Source organism: Cydia splendana, chromosome 1 (genome assembly GCF_910591565.1).
Source record: "Cydia splendana chromosome 1, ilCydSple1.2, whole genome shotgun sequence".
NCBI classification, from domain to species: Eukaryota; Metazoa; Arthropoda; class Insecta; order Lepidoptera; family Tortricidae; genus Cydia; species Cydia splendana.
The window spans coordinates 35800765-35825422 of NC_085960.1; the positions used below are offsets into that span (position 1 = coordinate 35800765).

Sequence of the window (24658 nt, forward strand, 5' to 3'; positions counted from 1 at the left end):
ATGTTTGGGATATTTCTGCTTTTATTGTAAAAAAGTTATCAATGTAATTTTACTCATGGTAACGCACTTTCGATATCTATTTGAAGTTTTCTGATATCTGTTAATTTACGGAATTATCGCCTGGCTACACTTAACGATTACACCCTCTATAGGCACTAATGATCAAATATAAGCTAATACTTACATTAAGTTCTACAATATGTAGGTATTATTAGAATTATTAGGTACCGTTAAATGGGGTGAATAGAGACATGGACCGGAAATGACATTTACCTAATAATTTAAAAGAAAATCTATCAACAATTCTATCACGCGATTGAAAATAATAGTTGATTATATTCTTTTGATAATAGAAACACTGGAAAAGCATGAAAGTCGTGATAATATATATTGTCAAACTATTAACAGAATGGTTGATATGAGCTCCAAAAATTCCATTAAAAGCTCTCTTAAAGTCCATATTCAATTATTCACCCCATTTGACGGTATGCCATTCTTAATTATACGTGCATTAAAATAAAGGAAAGTAGAAATGTGGCATTATTTTTATTTTTATCTCACACTTCTTATGAAGGAGTCGTCATAATCATAATATAACATCATTGTTTTTGTTAACATTTTATAATGAACGTACAGACAGCTGCAGATACAGTAGACCCCGACTGCAAGTGGGGACTTATTCGACATGCCACTTTTGACGTCGCATGTTGAACTTCCGTTGAATCGAATCATTACTTGTCAAAATTTGACATTAGCAATCCACAGTTAGGTCACAACCAAACCAAACCATTATAAACCTTAAAGTAATAATAAAACAAAGTTGTTTTTTGTTAAATTATTGATTGTACCAAATGAACTATCCGCACTTGATGAACTTCAACTGTTGAATTGAAGTTGACGCGAAATTCGACAGTTGTACATGTCGAATAAGGTCCCAGATATCTATGCAGGGAGGGTCAGTTATCTGTAAATAATTATAGGTGTCCGTCAGATTTGTCTGGCAGATGTGTCTGACCTGAAAGTCTGAATAAGGCACAGATGTGTCGGAAATCTGACGAAAACTCTTTACGTTTATCCCTCCTTTTTATTGGCTCGACGGCTCCGCATTTCAGAGCTTGCAGTGCAGACCTTTTGAAGCGGAGATGAGCAGGAATCAACAATTAGCATTGGTTGTAATCTAGCGGGAATCAACAACCAATGGTATTGGTTGTTGATTCCCGCACGTCTCCTCTCGTCTCCGCTCATCTCCTATTAAAATCGGTTCGGAAAGAGAAGAGTCGTGGGATGTATTGGGCCTCATGCATTCCACGATTCTTCTCTTTCCGCAAGACTAGTTAAATTAATCCCCTCGCCTGTCAAAAACTTCAATGCAAATAGGTGTGTGTGTGTGTTTTATTTATGTCGTAAGTGCGAAGACAATCTCGGACAGAATGACCATCTATGTCGACACCGCGCCCAAATGAATCAATGCTCTTATCAGCCCAGATAACCTAACATCGCCGATAACCCATTCCACCGGCACAGCGCACGCTTCCTACACATTTCGCGTATTTATTACTTACTTATTATAATTACACGACAACTAATTATAATGATGACTTGGTGATCGTCGATTGTCATTTTCATAAAGCCGGCGCGGCGTGTTGTTGACCAGTATTTCTGATGACCCACGATCGCTTGTAATTGTTACCGATGTAGGGGTTTATTTAAAGTAGGACATGTCTGTTTAGGGTTTATGAATAAACAGTATTGTTAGTGTTAGAAAATGTTTGTGTTAGTGTGTTTGTTGTTGTGTGTGTGTGCGCGTGCTCAAGATCAAATTGTTGTTGAAGTCATTAGGTAAGTATTGACACTATTAACGTCTTTTATTGGGTCTTCAGTGCTTTGAGCCCTTCTGTTATTGTATGCATATAATTGAAGAGTCTAAAAGGAGGAAAAATTCGATACCTAAGGATTTCACAATACATGCCAACGATGCTTATTTGAATATTATTAAATAAAATATAAGTATTTATGGAGTCGTCCTGCTTTGATAAGACATTGCGGCGTCGCTATCAGATTACGATGAACCAACATAAGCCGCGTACATTTGTTTATGAGGCAACTTTTCATTTACACTGAATCACATTTATTTGTTAAACTACAAGAATGTTACTTAAAATCAGGGCATTAACAGAATTTACGGTAAGTAATTAAGTTGTACGGGGTCAAACCGTTGCCGCAAACGAAATCCGCGTCAGTATGAATTATAAGTACCGTATGATAACCACTTGTTTCTTTGCAAGAGGAAAGGGTAAAGAATGTTGCAAAGAGCAAGGAAGGTGAGATGTGCTTCTTGGGATTGGCAACCGTCAAATGTTTGTATAGATGTCGCCAGCATAGCTTTTACCTGTCCCTATAGTTTTGTTCTATAAGATTTGGCTTAAAGGGCCACCTAGCGAGGCCATAAACTTCAGACAGGGAAAACCTATGCTGTCATTAGTAAAATACTTCGACCGGCCAACCTCATTATCTTGGAGACATTCGTGGCATGCACATGTCGGTTGGCTGTTGGCTGGAAACCTCATACTGTGCATGGTGTCGGTAAACGACTCCGTGTGAGTGTCTCAAGATTAAGTGTTGTATTGTAGGCTGCAGTACGAGCAGACGCAGACGCTGGTGGTCAACCGCTCCGTGGAGTATGTCGTCGAGTTTGTCCCGGTAAGAGCTACTATCTAACATCAAGTATGAAAAGCTGCTAGGCATAGTGAATGCAAAATGTCCGCTACTAAGAATATTTAATCTTCTTTGGGTAATAGGCACCCACAGAAAACTAAGAGGTGTTTTTATATTTTTGTGGTGATACGTGATAGTAAGTAATGTTCAGCGGCTACAGTTTTAAAATGCCTTACCTATGCTGTAGTTTTAATGACGGAAATATCTGGCCAGACTGACGGACACATTTTTTTTGCGATTTCCACTATTGAGTCTATTGACCTCTGCATATCTTTTGTGCCAACATGAACTTTTTAGGGTATAGGTGCTGATGACGAATAAACCTATATAGCTACAGGTAGGTACTTACTAAGGAATCAGCCATTCCATTATTTCAGTAAGATACAGCTATAAGTTCGTAACGTGCTGAACGAATCATATACTTAAATTAAGCCGAAACCCCAAAATAACTGTTTGGTAAGGTAATAGCAGATCCAAGAATTGTTTCAATTCGTAGTAATAAAAACACAACATCCTATATACATAAACTTCTGATTTTTATATGGTTGACAGACTGAGCAGCAAATGTTATGGCCGGCACGAATAACAGCCCACGTGTCGGCTGGCGATGTGGCTCGGCCCGTGCTGCTCACCGCGCGGCAGCGCTCCGGTAACTATACCTATTCAATAATATTTTCGGTAACTGTTTAATGATCATTGAAAGCTCTATTAGAAAATGGTGGATCTAAGCTAGGGAATGCTAACCGGTTAACCGGTTAACCGGTTACCCGGTAATTTGACCAATATTACAGTCGGTAAAATACCGGTAATTTCCAGCCGTAACCGGGAATTTACCGAACGTTGTATAGGCAAATAAAAATGTAACAACCTGTTGAATTAGCACATCTATATCTTCGTACTTACAAAAAAAACAATTACTACGGTTTAAGATTACGTAGAGACACTTAAAATACTTACTTTTCTGCATCTTATGGTCTCATCTGCTCGTCAGAGTAGGAGCTAGGAAGCAATGCTTTGTGACAAATGAGTGGTCGCTAATCCCTTTATCGCCCTTTCCCTTCTCGCCACCCCTACCCCCGAGGCCCCGACCCGCCTTACTATGTGCAGTGTCCTTTATTTTAGTCTATTACCTGCTCTCCCAAAATACACTTCTTATCTATTGAGTTAAGCCGTGCGCGTGCGACTTTTGCGAGTAAGTGAAACAAATAAAAAGATTTTAAATAACACGTGACAATTGTGCACTGTGTATGCTGCGCTAAATGAACTGGATGGTGTATTTACTTAAAGTAAGTAGCTTTATTTTTCATAAATACTTCTTGTAATTTTTCTTAATAATGCATGCGATTATTATAGATCAAAAATTTGCAAGATGTCCCTATGCCAAACAAAGTTTACTTATCATGTTTTACCTTCTTTCTATGTATCAGTTTTTTTAAAGTACATTAGCAATACCAATACCTGTAAGGTTAACATCTGACAACATTTATGTTTTAATAAATAACCGCTGTGAATAATAAACAATACGTTATGCTTAAGAATAATGTAATGTAACTATGTATTAACTTTCGGAGCAATCCAGTAACTTGTCGCTACCCGTAAATAAATCAATGTACAATATATTTGCACTTATCTAATACAATATTTTACATTATACATTTTGTGATTTTTGCGACAAAGCAAGTAACAAACGTTTTGTAACAAAGCAAGCATTAGTTAGTAACCTAGCATTTTTCTTTTAGAATAAAAAATAACATAAGATAATACGTAATTATCACTCGCTCACTGTCGCTTTTATTATAATTTCCTAACTTCCTTATACTCACTTTTTATTATCTTTGTTTTAGAATAATCGTCATGGAATATACAGAATTTCGAAAGCGGGGGCAAGAACAGTCAGTAGTATGGCTGCATTTTTTGCGGTCCGTTGACCATAAGACTGCAAAATGTAAAAAATGTAATAGAATATTAAAAGCAGAAGGAGGTAGTACCTCAGGATTGAAAAACCACCTCAAGTTGCACGGTATTACTGGCGAAATAACGGAACCAAGGCCGTCATCGAGCCAGTCTAATGAAAATACAGGCCGTCAGGATCAAGGAACAAAGAAAAAGCTCAAAATTGACGATTACTTTCAAAACGACCAATCAATGGACTGGAAAGTTGCGAGGATGGTGTGTTTAGACGGAATCCCATTTCGAGTTTTTGTGAACTCCGTGGACCTTCGTCGTCTATTCAAGCAGGCAGGTCACCAGTTACCATCGTCGCCAAATACCATCAGGAAATTAGTTATCCAAAGATATGACGCAGCAAAGCGAGAAATCACTGAAGACTTCACTAAACTGAAAAAATCTGGGCTGAAATGTTCAATTACCATGGATGAATGGACATCCACGGCTAAAAGACGCTATATTAATGTGAATATACACAGTGAAGCCATTAGCACAACCAAACACTTCTATAACATTGGTCTAATAAGAATAAGGGGATCGGCAACAGCGTCCACATGTTCGCAACTTTTAAATGATCGATTACAAGAATACAAATTGAACTTGGATGACATTGTTGGACTTTCCACGGACGGGGCAAGCGTGATGGTAAAAATGGGACGTAACTTGCCCCTCTACCATCAACTCTGCTACGCACATGGTCTTCAGCTGGCTATACTTGACGTTATGTATAAAAACCAGCCAAACGTTCCTGAAAACGACTCGGAAGACGAACACAATTCAGAATCAGAAATTTCGGATTTAGATACCGATGGCGAAGATGACGAAAGTTTTAATTTAGAAGAACCACGAAGGAGGGTGCCGATATCAAATGCAGACATCAAGGTCCTGGTTGAGAAAGTGAGGAGAGTATGCAAGATCTTCCGCAATTCGCCAACGAAAAACGACCAAGCGTTGCAAAAATACGTGAAAGAGACCTTCGATAAAGAACTTCACCTCATATTAGACTGTAAGACTCGCTGGAGCTCTCTAGCGTCAATGTTGGAGAGATTTATTTTATTATATTCTTGCATCCAAAAGGCATTGATTGACATAAAATCCGAAATTAAATTTGACACCGTTGAAATTGATTTGCTCACAAACGTGCACAAGATGCTTGAGATTTTTAAAGGAGCACTGGAGTTAATCTGTGAAAATGATGCAAATCTGCTTACAGCCGATTTCGTGCTCAAGTATTGTTTATCAAAATTAAAAGAAATTCCTGGAACACTTAGCAAATCATTTCAAATGGCTCTGAAGAAAAGGATAGAAGAGAGGTATCAACCTATACAAGGAGTTTTAAGATACCTAGATAATCCGAACGATTTTTACACTGAATCAGAATTAGACGTGATATTTCTCAAACCGTCCCCAGACGACATAGTTTCGATTATAATGGCATTATTGAAACGAAATGAGAGTGCTAATAGTCAAGATGTAACGGCCGACTCGGCCGAGGCCTTAGATGCACCAGCACCACTAACAGCTGATGACGAGCCTACGCAAAGTTCCGCAGCAATCGGAGTTGATCTAGTTGAAGTATCAGATACGATTCCCATTCAGTCGACGTCGCAACAAATTAAAAAGACAATGAGAGACGAAATGAAAAAGAAGATTATGAGCACTGTGAATCAACAAAGTAGCCCGGCATCTCTTCAGGAAGCTCTTTGCCCAAACGCCATTCGCTTTGAAATGGCACTTTACGACGGCGGCGGTACCAGAGGTCGGTTCCTCGAAATGGCACACAAAATGCTTGTTTCCATTAAACCGACAAGTGTGGAATGCGAAAGAACATTTTCTACCGCTGGTTACTTGTGTTCAAGATATCGTTCACGAATGAAGGACGAAACATTAAACTCTTTAGTTGTTTTAAGACATTACTTAATATCTAAGCAACGTTCTAATTAATCGCCTATATTTAACAAACGCAAGTATTCTATGATGATTATTATATATGATGACATGTTTCTGATTACAACTCCTATCTTAAAGTGCAATTTTTTCTAGTTACTAGTGTTAAAATAATATGAAAATGATCTTTATGTTATTTTTTTTATATTTACTAGATTTTAATGAATGTTGATTACGGTTTTAATTACTATAATAACAATATTATATTGATAGATGTTACCCTTTGATTACTGAGATTTTTTATGTTGCTTATTTAATATTGTACAAGTTAATTTCGCTTTAAAATGATACATGTTTGATTTTTTATTTAATATGATTAGTAAATATATCTTGTTTAATGTTTATAGTTGATTTTCATTATTTTGTGTCACTCTTTAGTTATAATTTTTGTTATTGATTACTGTGATTTTTAAAGAATTAAAAAAGTTTTTAATATGATTAAAAAATATATCTTGTTTAATGTTTATAGTTGATTTTCATTATTTTGTTTTGTCGATGTTTCTATAACGTACTGTTGATTACTTTTAAAGGTTACTAACGAAAATAAGGACACAAATCACAATAAATAATAATGCAAAATCAATGTTTTTTATTTCATAAACGTAAAACCGGTAATTTACCGGTTAACCGGTTAGTGGGACCTCGCGTCGGTAAATTACCGGTAATGAAAAACGCCCGGTTATTGCATTCCCTAATCTAAGCTCCAATCGGCAACAGTGACATCCCTCACCACCTCCATCCAGATGACTCCCGGCCCCGACTCTTCACCATGGTCTAAACTTTAGCTCATGTATAAAACCTAATATGCTCGAATAAACACGGATTTATGATATTGTTGGTTTATAAAATAATCTATTGATTATGTAAACTACTTTGTAAAAATCTTTTTATAAAAAAAAGCAACCCACTTCAAAAAGGATGAAATAAAATATTATCCTTTTTGAAGTCTATGCGTTACCAACTGATATGTTTGAAGTCGGTGCCAAGCCAAATTTTGAAGCATACCATGATTTTGGTGCGATTCGATAAGGATGTACCTACGTTGGATTGCCTTACACGACGACAATGAACGTACTTTCTGTAGGTACAGTCGACGTTAAAAATATGTTTACACTTTTCGCCTTATTACAAAGGAGTAAGGTGCAAAAGTGTAAACATATCTTTGACGTCGATTGTATCTAAGAACACACCTCAGAACACACGATCAAACCTTCTTGGCGCAGTCTGTACCATGTTTTTCGGCACATTAGTGGAAATCCAATGCATTTTTTTTCCGTCGTATTTTTTAAAGAGCATTTCTTACTAATGCTCGAACAGTCTATAGCACGAAGTGTGAGATTGGAACTGAGTAATTTCCCATCCCTTATCCAGAGGACTACATTTCAAAATATAAAACAATTCAAGAAATTTACCTTCTTGCCAAATTTCACCTAAAGCGGTTCAGTTGTTTAGCCATGAAAAGGCGACAAAGAGGCAGACAGAATTACTTACACATTTGTAATAGTTAATATTATTTTATTTGATACACTAGCAGCTCTTAGAACTGATGCGTGTATATCGAAGCACTTGTATTTTATTTTGCACTTTTTAAAGTTCTAAAATGTGTATCTAGTATATTTTTGGAAGTGTTGACCGATGGTGCACTAGCAACAGTTTCTGGTAGAGAGTTCCACACATTTACCACACGATTCGGCAGGAAGTGTTTATAGCCATAAAGCTGATTATTTTTGACTGGTATTGTTACTACTTGGCTTGGCACCGACTTCAAACATATCAGTTGGTAACGCATACACTTCAAAAAGGATAATATTTTATTTCATCCTTTTTGAAGTCGGTTTGCTTTTTTTTATAAGGGGTCATCCATTAATTACGTCACACGAATTTCTAGGTTTTTTGACCCCTCCCCCCCCCTTGTCACATTTGGTCACATTTGGCAAACCCCTCCCCCCTAGTGTGACGTCACATTTTTTCTACGAAATCGCCAAATCGAATTAAGTAAGTACCTAAGTATTATTAATATTTTATCAAAATATTTTTGACGATATAAATATTAGTAATTTTATAACCCAAAACTGCTTAGGAAAGAAAATTAAAAGAATAAAAACGATTATCGTTTTAAAAACTTATTTAAATGTACAGCGAATAAAATAATTAAAAAAAAAAATTCGGTTACTGATGAAGTTAAAGTGACGTCACAAAGTTTGTGTCTCCCCCCTCCCCCATGTCACAATATGTCACATTTTCTTGACCCCCTCCCTCCCCCTAAACGTGTGACGTAATTAATGGATGACCCCTAAAAAGATTTTATTTTTCCATTTTTAGTTTTAACGCATTGTTAAGAGCGCGACGCATGAATGAAAAACAAGATCATGTTTAACACTAAATTCGTGTACCTATTACTTTAATAAATATGTAATCAGGAATTTTCTCGAGTCCGTCTGGGAAATTATAATTCCTGTCACTACTACACTAAATCCATCCTCCGCCCCGCCACTGACCCAATCCCTCAACGCCCCGATCACTCAACCTCACAGCGCATCAACCCCTGATCCAGGAACCCCTCGACCCTGAACCAGAAATTTTCTCGAGTCCGTCTAGGAAATTGTAATTCCTGTCAACTAAATCCATCCGCCCGCCCCGCCACTGACCCAATCCCTCAGCCCCCCGATCACTCAACCTCACAACACATCAACCCCTGATCCAGGAACCCCTCGATCCTGAACCAGCAACCCTTCAACCGCCATTCCCCGACCCCTTAATCCCTGACCCCTTAACTCTTAACCCTAATCCCCGATCAGTAGCCTTACCAGCTTACCACGAGTTTGACATTGATATATTCGCTAGCATGTTTGTAACTTACTTCCTATGCATCTCGCTCGTACTAACCTTAGTGTGAGCGAGATGCATAAAAAGTTACATTTAGATGCATAAGACGTTAGCGAATATGTCAATGTCAAACTCGTGGTAAGGCTACAGTTGCAGTACATCAAATTGGTGGTTTTCGGAAGCAAATGCTCGAGTTACTTTAGAAAACCCCGAAGTCACTTAACACGTGCCTTTAAAAATTGAGGAGTTCTCTCAATTCCTCATGGATTCCATCATCAGACCAGAACCAAAAATAATACGGAAACACCTTGGAGGTAACTTCTTTCAAATAAAAAAAGAATTACTCAAATCGGATCACAGGTGCCGGAGTAATCGCTGAACATACTTACATTTAAAGAAATCATCATCATTATCATCAAAATAATCATCATCATCAGGTCTACTTCATCAAATTGGTGGTTTTCGGGAGAAAATGCTCGAGTTGCTTAAGAAAACGCCCAAAACACCATGCATGTGCCTTTAAAAATTGAGGAGTTCCCTCAATTCCTCATGGATCCCATCATCAGAACAGAACCAAATTAAAATGGGACCAACTCGGAGGTAGCTCCTTTCAAACAAAAAAAGAATTACTCAAATCGGACTCCGGATGTCGGAGTAATCGGTGAACGTATATAGAAAAAAAAAATAGCCACAACCGAATACAGAACCTCCTCCTTCTATGAAATTGAAGTCGGTTAAAAATAATGTTGTCGTCGACTATATTCTTGACTTGAAAAACCCGATACGTCATGCAGACTGTCGAGAGGTTTGACTAATACACCTACTATACACCGCCTACCTGCCCATCATGATGAGGTGTTAGGGAATTGTTTTTATAAGAATTCTGGATACCTACTCCTAAACATAATAGGGATTCCCCAGTGATTGTAAAGGATTCGCGACCAGACACAGTTTATGACAGCCGGGTGACTGGCTCGTATGGGTGCGGCCATGTGTGATGGTTAAAAGTTCATGGAACCCTGCCTCCGATGTCGCGTCTTCGTCTTAGATTAGATCTGTTTGTGTCTCATATCCGTGTTTATAGGTAAGTACCATAACTATAAATTGTTTCGCAGGTGCAACGACATGGCAGCTTCCGTACTACCACGAGCAGCGGCTCCTGTATGAACTCACGCGGACGCTGTGCCCTGACGGAGCCGGGGGCGATCAGATAGACTCGGAGCATTGCGGTTGGGTTCTTAACGATTTTTTAACCGACTTCAAAACTTTGTTGTTGTCTATTCCCCGATCTATACATAATTGCTGGACCAATTAGGTTAGGGTTTGTCCCATTCTGTGGGTCAGTCCATTTAGATCAGGATTTGTAGAACAAACTTCAATTAAACTTCTGAAAATCTATAAAATGTGCATACTATAGGACAATTTTACACAGATCGACCTAGTCCCACAGTAAGCTCAATAAGGCTTGTGTTGTGGGCGCTAGACGACGATATATATAATATACACACATGTATAAATACTTATATACTTACATAGAAAACATCCATAACTAAGGAACAAATATTTGTGATAAACACACAAATAAAATGCCCTTACCAGGATTCGAACCCGGGACCGGGTGCATTTCGAAGTTTAGTGAAGTTGGATCTTTTTCGTTCTGATAAATATAAATTATCATTCTAACCCAACTATTTTTTTATCTACGACAACCTTTCATCAAAAGTATTTCAATAGTTCCAATGTCATCCCCTAGATGGCAACGACGCGCTGCGTGGCTTTACCCTACACGTGGGATCGACGTGCGCCACGCCCGTGGAGGTGACGCTGCGCGCCGAACCGGCGAGGAACTTCCTCATTCAGTACAGTATAGACAGCTCCTTCGTGATTACCAAGGTAATGCCCGCACCGTACATAGGTATATTTTAATTAATTTTGTGGCCATCCTGTGCGAAGTGAAGGAGATTTTTTTAAATCATATCATGAGCCGAGCCCCAAAACAATATCCGAGAAATAGAAAAAAACTTTTGTCCAAAACTTCCCTTACATACTTAAGTAGTCATTGTCTTTCAAAAACACTTCGTACAATGAAAACTGATCGTAATTTGCAGACGGCGCCTCTAGTGGCGCTGTACCGGTGGTTGGAGAACCAGGATCGAGCAAGACTGATAGTGAGCGCCGAGGATGAGGTGTGCGCCACCGTCTCCGTACAAAACTATACGGTGAGTCTCTTTTACATTCATTGGCACCATCTATTGCAGACGATTTATGGTGTACTTACCTAACATCGGGATTCCATTTTTGGGTGGCTGAATATGCGAGAGCGACATGGCCTACCGCAGGGCTTCAAGAGAAATTTGCGGTAGATGGTGCTGAAACGCTTTTATAATTTTGTCTCATATCAGCGAGGACAGCGAGTGCCACGAATCAGGTCTCATCACAAATCTTGGACCCCTCCACAGGTAGGGTAGGTACCTACTACAACACCGGTAGGTACAATTATTCTTACGTTCCGAAGATAATTCTTGAGCCAGTCTTCTCCGAGACCACGGGGACAACGCCGTCCTCGAAACATCGGAGGTAAATCTTAAAATTTAAATACGCGATTAAGTCCCGTTGTGTACTTTGATAATGTTTAATAATCGTGAAAGTTTAAATCAGTGTAATTCTTCTCTGCATTCTAGACGATATTCCATTCCTAAAGATTATACAATGTTTCATTTTTTTCTTAGCCGTTATAGTGTTCCACTGCTGGGCAAAGGCCTCTCCCCTTGATCTCCACAACTCCCTTTGTGTTGTTTTTTCCAGCCAGTTACTGATAAAGGTATCTAAGTCGTGCCACCATCTCCGTCTGGGCCTGCCACGTCCGCGCTTCTTCTGCGGCATCCACTTGGTGCCTATACTAGCCCACCTATTCGGATGCATGTGGCAAACGTGACCCGCCTAGTCCCACTTCAGCCTGGCGGTCTTCTTCCCCACGTCACCTATGCGTGTTTTGGAGCGCAGTGTAGTGTTTCGGATGCGATCCGTCCTGGTGACACCTAGAATGCTGCGCTCCATTACTCGCTGGCAAACCTTCAATTTGGACTTCTGACTCTCGGTTAGCGACCATGTTTCATGAATACGGCTTTTTTGTACCAAAATTATTAACTCGTAATTTTTTTCAGTGTCCAATCGTGCAGTCGATTGACGCGATGGAGATGATCGGTCTTAGGATGACTGTGGAGAAGTCAGGAGCTGTGCAACTATCGGTATGTATGTATTTATGTATTATCAACAGCTATTCTTTATATGTCTGATATCTGATTAGTTAATTATCTGAACACGGTGGAACCAATTCACAGTTGGTTAAATACATCGTCAGCAGATAAGGTTCTGATGATGGAATCCTGGAGAAATCGAGGGAACTCTACAAATATCATAGGCATATTTTTAGTGACTCTTGAATTTACTCGGAAAGCTACATTTGGTAAAGTGGAATTAACATAGATGAAGACCATAACATGATAGTATATTTATTGTTTTTAAGTAAATTTTTCTTCTTACGGTTATTAGATCTGTAGATCGCTTTAATAAAATAGTTCTGTGTTACAGCGCAGCTCGTACCCATACGGATTCCTAGTGGTGGCCGTAGTTCGCGCTGACCAGAGGCCGTGCCGAGGCGACGATACCAACGATGATCCCGACTGGCTGATAGAAGCTGCCTTATGGGGCGAAAGGGACGAGAGCCAATATGTGGCCACTAACAAGACCGTAACCTTTACTGTCAAGGTGCGATGTAGTTTTATCTCCCCCGATATGACCTTCAAGACAATTGCGGCAGCCGCTTTAAGGTGGACAGAGTATTCCGTATTTTTGAAAGTGTCGTGGCTAATGCTGGAGAAATCTTGTGACTGTTTCAGGCAGCGTTGTCCCGCGGACAGTACGTGTTAGCAGCTTGTGTGACGATAGCAATATTCCTGCTGTTCTACGTAGCGTTCGGCGCGCTGGTGCTGGCGCGCCGCTGGGAGCCGCTGTCGCGACGCATCGGCTCTCTGGCCGTGCTGGCTCCTCATGGTAAAGATTCAAAGAATTTATTTGCATAGAACACAGTTATGTTATGAGTAACAATATAAGAATTTCGTGCAATGCAATCTGCATGCAAGCGTGAAAATATTTTAAAACAGGTAATGGCAAGGTCCTTAATTATGCACATGGAACATGAAGACCTTTCTCTGATGGAAAGCCACATATTTACAAAAGTAGAAAATAATGAAGATAGATTAACTCGTTTACCGTGCTGGCTCAATGGCGAGTTAGGTGAGATACTGAGTTCTAAACAAGCGTAGACATAGGAAACCAGCCTCAAGTTCCCTACATCTACAATAACCTGACTCTACTTGGTCGATACGTCACGACGTATCAGGCCACGGCCTGTGGCATTATACTTCCGTCTAAACTACACCTACGTCATTAGGAAGTGATGTTCAGGTCTGTGTGATGCAATATATGGTTGTGATTTGTTGCACGCTTTCAGTGACAGACGGGCAGCCATCGCAGACAGACGCGAGCGTCTCAGCCGCTTCACCCACACGACGACGAAGAGACTCTAGTAAGTCATTATTATGAACTACAAGTAAATGTAATTTTCAATACAACTTCAGATGAATCAGATTGGTATAATAAAAAATGTTGGATCCGGTTTCAGCGGCGACCTTTGACAGCAGCGACAACAGTGACACAGACTCAGACGAGGAGCCAACGGCCTCACCGACTGCCTCACCAACGGCCCCTGCCCCAACCACAGAAACCCCAGTTACCACGCCTGTTGCAACCAACCCACTCACCAGCTCCACTCCTGTAGCCTTTACTAATGTTATCCGCTCGACACCACTAGTCAACTCCACTCCTGAAGGCTCGCCCGAAGTCATCCGATCGGATGCTCTCAATGCAACCACTCGTGTGTCACCAGAAGTTCCTATCCCTTCGGCTAGTCCTACTCAACTATCTACCTCCCCACAAGCCACAACTGATAGCAACGGACGGGTTCTAAATGAAACTAATGTTCAGGTAGGGTTTTAAGTAATTTCTAAATTTTACTGTACTTATTCAAGAAATGACTTGCTACCCCGCTGAAACAAGTTACACTAACAAAATTTTCGAGTTCTACTATTTTCAGGAGGCAGTAGGAAACGCCCGACCCCTCTCAGAAGTAGACCGACCGTTCGGTCTGCCGGCAGAACTCCGTCTGGCGGCCTTAGCTCGGCGCCGAACGCGCGTCCTCCGCGCCCGCTCCGACCGCTACTTGCACACACTATACACTGTGGCTGTTTTTTATGCACTACCTGTGGTCCAGTTTGTTGCCGCCTTTCAGATGGTGAGACCCTTGTAGCTTATACAGAACAGAACACCGTCCGTTCGATAGCTGCCTATACCGTCACTGTCTTTTACGTATTAATTGTGTGGTTCAGTTTAAAGCTGCATTCCCGATGTTAATACCAGTAGGCTTAGCATGAATACGCAGATAAACTAGAAATCCCTTTCTTTTCCGTATAAAGCCTTTTTAGTTTTGTGTCCATTCCAAATGAGTGCAAACGTTTTCGTTTGGTATCAGTCCATCGTTTATGCATAATTTTATCCAGTTTGTAACACGACCTACCTATACGAGGGGCGTTCAATAAAAAGTGAGAATGAGTATGTTATATACAACTTTTATTAAATGTTATTTTATTTTTCGACTAGTCACCTTTTAGCATAATACACTTAGTATATCTTTTTTCTAAACTTAAAATTCCATTTCAAAAAAAGGTTTCTTCTTGAGTACTTAAAAAATCTTGTACTGCAGCGACTACCGCGTCGTCGTCTTCAAATTTCTTGCCTCTTAGGTATTCCTTCAATCTCGAAAAAAGGTAGAAATCACTAGGGGCGAGGTCTGGTGAATACGGAGGATGCTTAAGGATATCGAACCCAGCATCACGTATTGCAGCCATTGCAACGGCGGACTTGTGTACCGGTGCATTGTCCTGATGGAACAACACAATTTTCGAGAGTTTACCTCGCCGTTTTTCACGGATCTCATTGCGCAATGTTGCTATTTGTTTGGCATATAAAGTGCCCGTAATAGTGGCTCCATGCTCGAGATACTCAATCATTACGACCCCTTTACCATCCCAAAAAACAGAGCCCATGACCTTACCGGCATATGGGCCCACCTTGAATTTCTTCGGAGTTGGAGATGATGGCCTTTTCCATGTCATAGACTGCAGTTTCGTTTCAGGGTCGTAATGATGGAGCCATGTTTCGTCCATTGTTATAAATCGAGCCAAAAAAAGTTCCCTGTCTTGCTGTATCAGTTCCAAAGCTTCTTGACAAATCTCAGCTCTAGTTTGTTTTTGCGTGTCAGTAAGCATTTTGGGTACCCAACGCGCTGATACCTTTTTCATACCCAAGCGTTCATGTAAAATATTATGCACGCTCCCCGTTGAAATCTTTACATTTTCAGCAATAAAACGAACCGTGACACGACGATCCGCCAAAACTAGGGCTTGCATTCCGGAATTCCGGAATTTCGAAATTCCGGAATCTCGGACAAATTTTCCAATATTACAATTCCGGAATTGAGACCATTGAATATCGAAAATTCCGGAATTGGATTAAAGTACTTTTATTCGATTTTACTATTGAAAAGTACCAATAAACTACACAATGCTGGTGTTTTGCTACATTAACATGCCTCATTAACATGCCTCATTAACTTAACCATTGAATTATTTACTTTTGATACTTGCTAAGGAAAAGCCATACATTTACATGCCCAGAATCCTACCTTACACGAAACCTTTGAATTAAAATTAATAAATATTTGGATATTTTGTTTCCGTTGCCGGGCGTCAGACCGTCAAGATCTCCTGATGATGCCTCGTAGAGAGAGGCGAAACGCGTGTCGAGTATTGTTCTTTTGGTGGTGGTTTGTTATATTTATTTGCGTATTTATTTTTGCGGTGGGCGGGTGGGAACATTAATTGCATGTAAAAAATACGCAAGTATAGGTAAACTAGAACTTTGGGAGTATTGTCAAGAGGGCGCTCGTTTTGAATTTTATATAGCAACAATTTGTATAGTGGGGACACTGGAAATTGGCAGATGATTTTTGTTTTATTCCGACAACTTTAATAAGTGCGAAGTTTGATGTTTGGATATTTCTTCGGTTTTTACGCTATAAAATTCGTGAATTTTACGACGTATGACACAAATCAAAATCATCCAAATCTATTTTCTTTTATTGTTTTCTTTTTTTTAGGTTTGGTCGTTTAATTCCGCCCTCACGCCCTTCGCTAGCAATCCGTGATACCGATGCATGCGATACACCTAATACACAAATCAAATTATTACAAGACATCAACCAAATCGTGACGACCTGACTATAGTGACATTTGTCCATAAGTTTGAAACTTACCCGTCAATTCAGGTGGTAATTTCGTTATGTTTTCTAATGGAAGAAATTTTTAGAAATTTTTTTCGCACGTTTTTTTTCCAATAAATAACTATATACTTACACTATTTACAACTTTTTCTCTGTAAAATCTAAAACTTTCGGCATGATTATTGCAGTCTAATAATAATTCACACGAAACTAGACAAAGCAATGTTTACATTGTCAATATTGACAACTATCATAGAGGGTAGATATTGTATATTATTAAAGTTGTTGCCATTGCTAGAAATTAGTACCAACAAATTTCCGTAACATGGCGCACCCTCAATAGATCCTGGTTCACCTTTAAGTATAACGGGTTAGCACTGATTGACTAGCACGTTATCTTTTCGCGGATTAGCAAAGTAATATTTTGGTTTTAATCAAATGGTTTGCCAGCATTCGTAGTTTCCCCAAATAAATACGCCGTATCATTGAAGGGAATAAAAGTGACCATAGTAATAAGTAGTGTACGGACAAGTGGTGGCATTTTGAACAGAGCAGGAAATGGAGTCGTTATTATCTACTAACTTTTTATGATTGAATGAATAAATTCAAATTTTATATGATATTTACTTTACTTATAAAATCTATTTCTCTTGCTCTCTCACATTCAATCAATATACTTTTTAACCATATACAACAACCTTAATTAATTACTGGCCAAAAACTTTATAAGCTGTAGATACGACAAAATAATTTGATGTTGTCGATTTAGACAACTGTTTGCTATATTTGTTGTTGTAATACGCTAGGCTAATAATTGAAAACAGCACGACAGCAGAAATGTAAATGAAACAATATGAATGACCCACCAGAATCGTCAATTTTGAAGTGGATTGAACCATACGATAATCTTGTATATAACGATAACAATAGCGTGTACTGTATATCATGTGAAATAATTGTGTTAGCACAATTAAGTAAACATCGCAGCAGATACTTGAATAAATAAATAAACTTTGGCACTACTTGAATAAGAATTAAAAAGTGTAATAAATATGTTTTCGAAAAATCATTTAATCGTTATTCATCAATCATAAAATGCACCTAGGCGACTCCATTTCCCGCTCTGTTCAAAATGCCACCACTTGTAATAAGGTGCTAAAATAAGAGGTGCAGGACGGCACTACTCAATTTATTAATATTTTTCGATACATTCCTAATTAAATTCCACTAATTAAATTAAATTGTCTTTAATAAACGTAAAGTATCAGAATACTTTTTTTTATTCAAAAATCTAATAAAATTATGATTAACCCTAATTCCGGAACCAGTTCCGGAATTCCGGAATTGGCACCCAATATCGAAAATCAGTTCCGGAATTGGAAACCGTCCGATATTGCAAGCCCTAGCCAAAACTAAGTTTTCGATCTTTTTCACAATTTCTTCAGTTACTGCTGTAGTAGGGCGTCCGGAGCGGGGGTCATCCATGGTCGATGTTCTTCCACGTCTAAATTCGGCGCACCAACGTGCGACTGTCGAATACGGAGGAGCATTAGACCTTAAAGTGTCCCGTAAATCTAAATTGACTTGGTCCGTAGAAAAAAAATTCCAACACAAGTATTTAATAACGGCGCGCAGTTCAATTTTCTCCATATTCGCTAACATACTCTTTAGCATCGCAAAGAAATCGCCGTTTTTTTTTAAACAAAAAACAGTTAGTTTTTTTTTTCATGGCAATCAGCTAGGTAGATTAGCTTTACCCGCCAGTATTTACTTTCCTTATATTTAAAGAGTTTGCATCTCATTCTCATTATATATTGAACGCCCCTCGTATATGCTAATATTTTTTACATATTTTTCGAAATCTTTTCAAACCTTTTTCTGTATATTATTCTTTGTTATTTGTTCAGGTGATGAACGTGTCCGGTTCCCTGGACATCTGCTACTACAACTTCCTGTGCGCGCACCCGGCGGGCGCGCTGGCAGACTTCAACCACGTCTTCTCTAACTTTGGGTACCTGCTGCTGGGTGCTCTGTTGATGATACAAGTGCGAGCGAGACGGCAACGGCGTGTTAAAAAGCCGCGACATGAGGTAAGAAAAACCCTTCTCACGTTAGGACTGCCAGAGTGCCGGAAAGCTCTCAAACTTACTTGACCTAGGTGCCCAGACGGTGCATAACGTTTAAAATAACACTTGCACCGTCCGGGCTATCAAAATCGCTGCCAACTTAGCTTAGACTCACTTCGAAGAGCACCAATTTCTCACCACTAAGAGCGATTCGACATATTGCCAGAGTTCCGAGACATTGATGAGTGATGTGTCTGGACCTTTCGGGTGTCCGTTTGAGAAACGTAAAATTTCACATGTGTCCGCAGGAGTACGGGATACCAGCGCACTACGGTCTGCTATCGGCGCTGGGGGCGGGCATGATGGTGGTCGCACTGCTCTCCGCCAGTTACCACGTATGCCCCAACGGGCTCAACTTCCAGTTCGGTGCGTATCATAGGCAAATAATGCGGAGTAAAGTAATCAGTCACTTTACTCCGCGTTTTTTCAACCTGTAGGGCACTACCTAGGGGTCACAAAACCATGCGTATTTTAGAAAACCGGTTTTTCGGTTTTTGTGAAACAGCAAAACCGGGTTTCCAGTTTCTTCGGTGATTTCTGTTTTACGTATAATTTGTAAAATAAGCAAGTATTTTTAGGATCAATGCTTTAATATTAAATCTTCCACAATATATACACAACAACAACGGGCTGGACTGGGCAGATAGGAACAACATGCACTGTTTTAGCCGTTTCTAACAAAGGCAAAGGAACGTTCAAATCAGCTCGATGGAGAAGTGACCACAACCCGGACCTATAGTCTTCACAACGAGAGCAATAGATGGTACCTCAGTGGCCGCCGAGCGGTACATGCTAGCGGATTTTCGACACTCTCCATACCGCCTAGTATTAGTTGTCATAGGTCTGAAAATACCGATGATTGGATGGTCGTATCCTGCCTAACACCACCTCGCGGAAGTTTGCTTATGCTGATGATGACCTGGCCCTTGTATCACTTGTATGTGACACAATTGAAGACAGCTTGGAAATGGGACAAAATACCCTGGAAAAGGACCTGGATCTATTAGATGACTATTTCTCTCGGTGGCGTTTGTGCCCCAGTACTTCCAAGGCCGGGGTGTCCTGCTTTCAACTGGCCAACAAGGAGCTGAGAGTAAAATTCAGGGGCAATTAATCTTCTCCCTTTTTTTTGATCTGGACTTTTTAAGCCGAGCCGCGCAGGGCTCTTCTCCAACACAACTTCCTTCCTAAATATCTCCGAAGCGTCCTGGAAGCCTCAACTTCAAGGAGCACCTAAGCAGTCTATCTGCAAAACTGCGCAAATAGATATAACGTTGGAGACTAAAAAGCTGTTTATTTATACAACTAGTGCGTATAATGTTTCTTTTTTAACATGCTCTTTAAAATAATTATATAAAACTGTAAAATCGAAAAACTCGAAAAAGCCGGTTTTATCAAAGTGTAAACCCGGTTTTTGCAATTGGCTGTAAACCCGGTTTAGCCGGTTTTTTCGATTTCGGTGTACCGGGTTTGTGACGCCTGGTGGTCTAGGGGGGAATTGCGAAATTCCTATAGGTAGGTCGCAGACGTTGAAACTACCAGGGGCTTACCAAGGGCATGAGATTGCAAAACAAATGGTCGTGAAAAATAATATCATCCTAACTAGGGAGGTCACAAGTTCACAACATGAAAAAACTGGAGAAACACTTCTTTGAACTAACACGGTGTCCGTATCTTTGTATGACTTTTTGTGTTTTGTAGACGTGGCGTTCATGTACGTGCTGGCGGTGCTGAGCATGGTGAAGATCTACCAGGCGCGCCACCCCGACGTCAACGCGCGCGCACACGCCACGTTCGGCGTGCTCGCCGTGCTTATTGCCATTGGTATTTATTTACACTATTTATTTATTTAATGAATGTGTTAATTATACAGGATATTGACTCTTGGAGACTCTATACATCTCTAAGGATAATTTGATAAACTATATAGATAATCTTATAGTTCTGACACCTAGAGACATTTACACCTCTAAATACTATAGATTTTTTTTGTGTTTTGTATCTGTATTTTTTATGTAATTCGACATTAAGAGACATCTCTAAGTAATTGTAATACGCTAATTTGATTTGTTAGTTGTATTTTATAAAATTGTTGATGTATTGTTATTATTTTTGCTTGTATATGTAAATTCAATGTTGACGTGTAAAAGTGCCCTTGTGGCCTCTATTTGCTGAATAAATGTTGATGTTTGATGGTTTACTAGCGTAGACTGGTAAACTAATATTTACCGACGGTTTGGGCTGAAAAGCCAAGCCTTTTCTTGGGGCTTTCTTACTTGAGCCTTGCTTGACAAATTAAAGACCTACGGCCAACTGTGAAGCTATAGCTCTCGTCATGCTTATTAGCACGGTCTTCACTTTAGTTGACTTTAGTAGCCATATATTTTACTTCCTGCTCGTAGCATTTAGATATTTTGTAATTTCCAGTGGTGTGGGGCGTCCTGGGCGGCGGGGCGCTGTTCTGGGGCGCAGCTACGGTGTTGCACGTGTTCGCCGTGCTGCTGCTGTCGCTGCGCATCTACTACGTCGGCCAGTTCCGCCTCGGTGAGACTTCAGTCTTCTCGCTTTCTTTCTACCACCCATTGCCTAGCATCGTCGTGAAAGGTCTAACTAGCACCCATAGCTAGATGGTGGATGTTAGGTCAGATAAAGGAACAAAAGCTTTGACGAGTGCCTGAATGTGATGTCCATTAAGTGTGCTTTCACTTTAAGTTGTGAACCCATAGTGGAAGCACGGACTCCTGAAAAAACACCACATTGGGGGCACCCGGATGAGATAAGATAATCGTAACTTCAATATATGTTGCCATCTAGTGCAAAACACCACTACCGGATACTCTAATGAGTAGGTAATGAGTTAATGACGTTTGATTTCCTTCCAGAAAAGCAGAGTTTGTTCGTAGCAGCTCGAGGGTTCCAACCTCGCTCGCGACCATTGTATGCGGCGCGGCTGGTGCTGCTGCTCATAGCGAACGCCGTCAACTGGATGTTTGCCATTTACGGGTATATATGTACCTACCGCCTACCTCTAGAGGCGGATTTAATATCATTTTAAAAATGTCAGCCGCTATGGCGATGGCGCCCCGAAGTTGTCTTTAAGAATTGATCATGTGTTAGTGCTTTAAGTCTTGGCTTAAATTGTAATTTTAGGCGCTATGCATGTACAGTCACGACCACCGTAGCAACGTCAGAGTCATTGGTCAGTTTTCCCGAAATCTTCCTCGTACGAGTTCGAATCCCGATTTGCATTACACGGCTAAATTAAGAACAGTGACAAGTGGTTCAACAATCCCGTGTGTGACTGTACTTCCCTGCGCGTAGTATGTCTAAAGATAAGGAGAGTCTCAGAGTCTGGCTGCAGTCTAGCTCGCGGCCTCGGAAGAAAAACGGTGGTTGCAGGCAGCGCACAAGCGAACAAACATATTTGGGAAAGAGCTTCGTGTTTTGGCCATTTGGCTGTTATAATGAATGGTCATAGAAATAGAAACAACTGTATGAAGATTTTATAAATACATATTATGTTTTGCGCAGATTGTTCATGCAAGCAGCGGATTTCGCGTCACATTTGTTGAACGTGTTGTTAGCGAATACGTTGTTGTATATGCTGTTCTACCTCACTATGAAGCTCATGCACGGCGAGCGACCGCGGTGGTATGTACTCCAAGACTCCAACCGGCACCGTCCCTTTATTTAATTACCCAGCCTATTTTAGTGTCATAAAACTCGCTGTTTGAAAAAGGTCTCGATCCTTCCTTTTCTTCCACCCAACCCTATCGTTTGTATTTTCCCACTATTCCGAGTATAACCCCTCCATCTCCTTTTCGGCTTGCCTTTCGTCTTCCCTTAGCTACCTAGCTTCAAAATAGGTCCTCTCCTCTTCTTATAATATCTACTATTAGGTATCTACTCGTGGTTTTGCTAATATTCTTTGTTCTTAATCATAAAATTGTGATGTTCGTAGGTACGCGTGGTGCTACCTGGGAGGCGCGGTGGCCGCATGGGTGCCGGCGCTGTACTTCTTCATGTCGGGCTCCACGGACTGGTCCGCCACGCCCGCGCAGAGCCGGCATAAGAACCACGAGTGCATGGTACGTTCAGGGACGGTAAACTAACAGTTACATTGTCTCATCTCAGAAACCGTTTGTAAAATGCCTCGAGCACCTGCAGGTATGTGTTCCTGACGAGATTAATAATGTATAACAATGTAGGGGAAGTACTTGAACGGATTGTATGTTACAGGTAATGGATTTCTACGACTCGCACGACTTGTGGCACATGCTGTCGGCGGCGGCCCTGTACCTGTCCTTCGCGGCCATGCTCACGTGGGACGACGGGCTGTCCGCCGTCCGGCGCACCGACATCGCCGTGTTCTGATCAATAAACTGTTGTCTGTTGTTCAATACCTCTTGTTACTTCTTTGCTATTCCGACCCACAAAAGTGTAGTTGTATTGTTTAGTTTGTATTTTTATGTCCCAATAAAGTCACATGTCACATTAAAGTGTAGATATCACCAGACATTTGGCTCTCTTTCTGACAAAATGGTTGTTGTTCAGATGGGGTGTGCTATCCAGATATTACAGATTCAAGACTAAAGGGGCCCACTGATTTATTAACAGTCTGCCGGACGGTATCGGCCTGTCAGTTAGAACAAAATTTTGACAGTTCCGAACAACTGACTGGCCGATACCGTCTCGCGGACTGTTAATCAGTGGTGAGTGGGCCCCTTTAATAATTTGGTTGTAGATAATTCCACGAACCTCAAGGAAGATCCGTCGCATCTAGGGTTATAGTAGGATATCTCACATATATGGTCGACCTTCACCAATCTGTCTGACGGATGAAACTATGAAAATATGAAAGAAAATATGTTCCAGAACATAAATAAATAGGGTTGCCTAAAGAAATATGGTCAAGGCTATTTTTAATACATTTTTGAAAAAAAAAATGTTTTCGGCAAGTTTCACCGATTTGTCTGACGAATGAAATAAGTTTCAATGGAAAGTATACAACTTGTACAACATAAATCAACTAGGTTGCCTATCTTTTTCCGGTCACTATTATGTGGTTGCCGTTTTTAAAGAGGTGATTTTATATCGATAATTGCACTCATCTGTCTGACGCTTGAATCATACATCAAAATGATGGTAATTTTATTGCAAATACAATGGCATAGGGTTGCCTGCGAAAATCCGGTCACAAATAAGGGTTGCCAGGCTTTTAATTAAAATAAGAAGGGAAGACTTTTAGCGATAACTCATAAACGGCTTAACTGATCAAGTTTGTTTTAATTTTATTTGATTAAGTTTTTAAGCACTATTTTAATGATTTTTTTCATATTTTTTGGACAGATGGTTCAAAAGTTAGAAGGAAAAACCTATTTTTTTTCTTTCTTAACGATTATTTCCGAAATGATTCACTTTATCAAGAAATGTTGTTCAAAGACCCCTATTTATTTTAAAAGGCCTATCCAACGACTCCCCACGCTGTAAGGTTAAAACGATAAAAAATTGTCACACACATTTTGTTTCTTTCGAGGCGATTATTTCCGAAAATATTCACTTTATCAAAAAATGTTCTTGTAAAACCCCTATTCATTTTGTAAGACCTTTCCAATAACATCCCACACCATAGGGTTGACACGAAAAAAAAATCCTCACGTACATTTTGTTTCTTTCGAGGCGATTATTTCCTAAAATA

General features: G+C 40.0%; 1 protein-coding gene and 1 long non-coding RNA gene across 3 annotated transcripts; one reads left to right on the forward strand and one right to left on the reverse strand.

The window, feature by feature from the left end:
- The first annotated feature begins 1453 nt into the window (after positions 1-1453).
- LOC134794227 (SID1 transmembrane family member 1-like) lies at positions 1454-23349 on the forward strand. Of its 2 annotated transcripts, none has more exons than XM_063765971.1 (20): positions 1454-1839; positions 2631-2700; positions 3268-3364; positions 10551-10664; positions 11189-11328; positions 11544-11654; positions 12600-12683; positions 13027-13203; positions 13335-13488; positions 13949-14023; positions 14120-14481; positions 14591-14788; positions 18742-18924; positions 19209-19326; positions 20662-20784; positions 21388-21504; positions 21843-21963; positions 22492-22611; positions 22922-23048; positions 23200-23349. In XM_063765971.1, exons 1-20 carry the CDS (start codon positions 1766-1768, stop codon positions 23332-23334), a joined length of 2700 nt encoding a protein of 899 aa, XP_063622041.1. In that variant the 5' UTR covers positions 1454-1765; the 3' UTR covers positions 23335-23349. The 2 variants fall into 2 exon arrangements, with proteins under 2 accessions (XP_063622041.1, XP_063622048.1); XM_063765978.1 differs by having other exon boundaries at positions 14120-14457; positions 14576-14788.
- Positions 3575-6537, reverse strand: LOC134794237 (uncharacterized). The gene is made up of 2 exons (XR_010144649.1): positions 6467-6537; positions 3575-3848 (listed from the first exon to the last, which is right to left on the reverse strand). It is a non-coding gene; the product is annotated as an uncharacterized LOC134794237 (long non-coding RNA).
- Positions 23350-24658: the final 1309 nt, after the last annotated feature.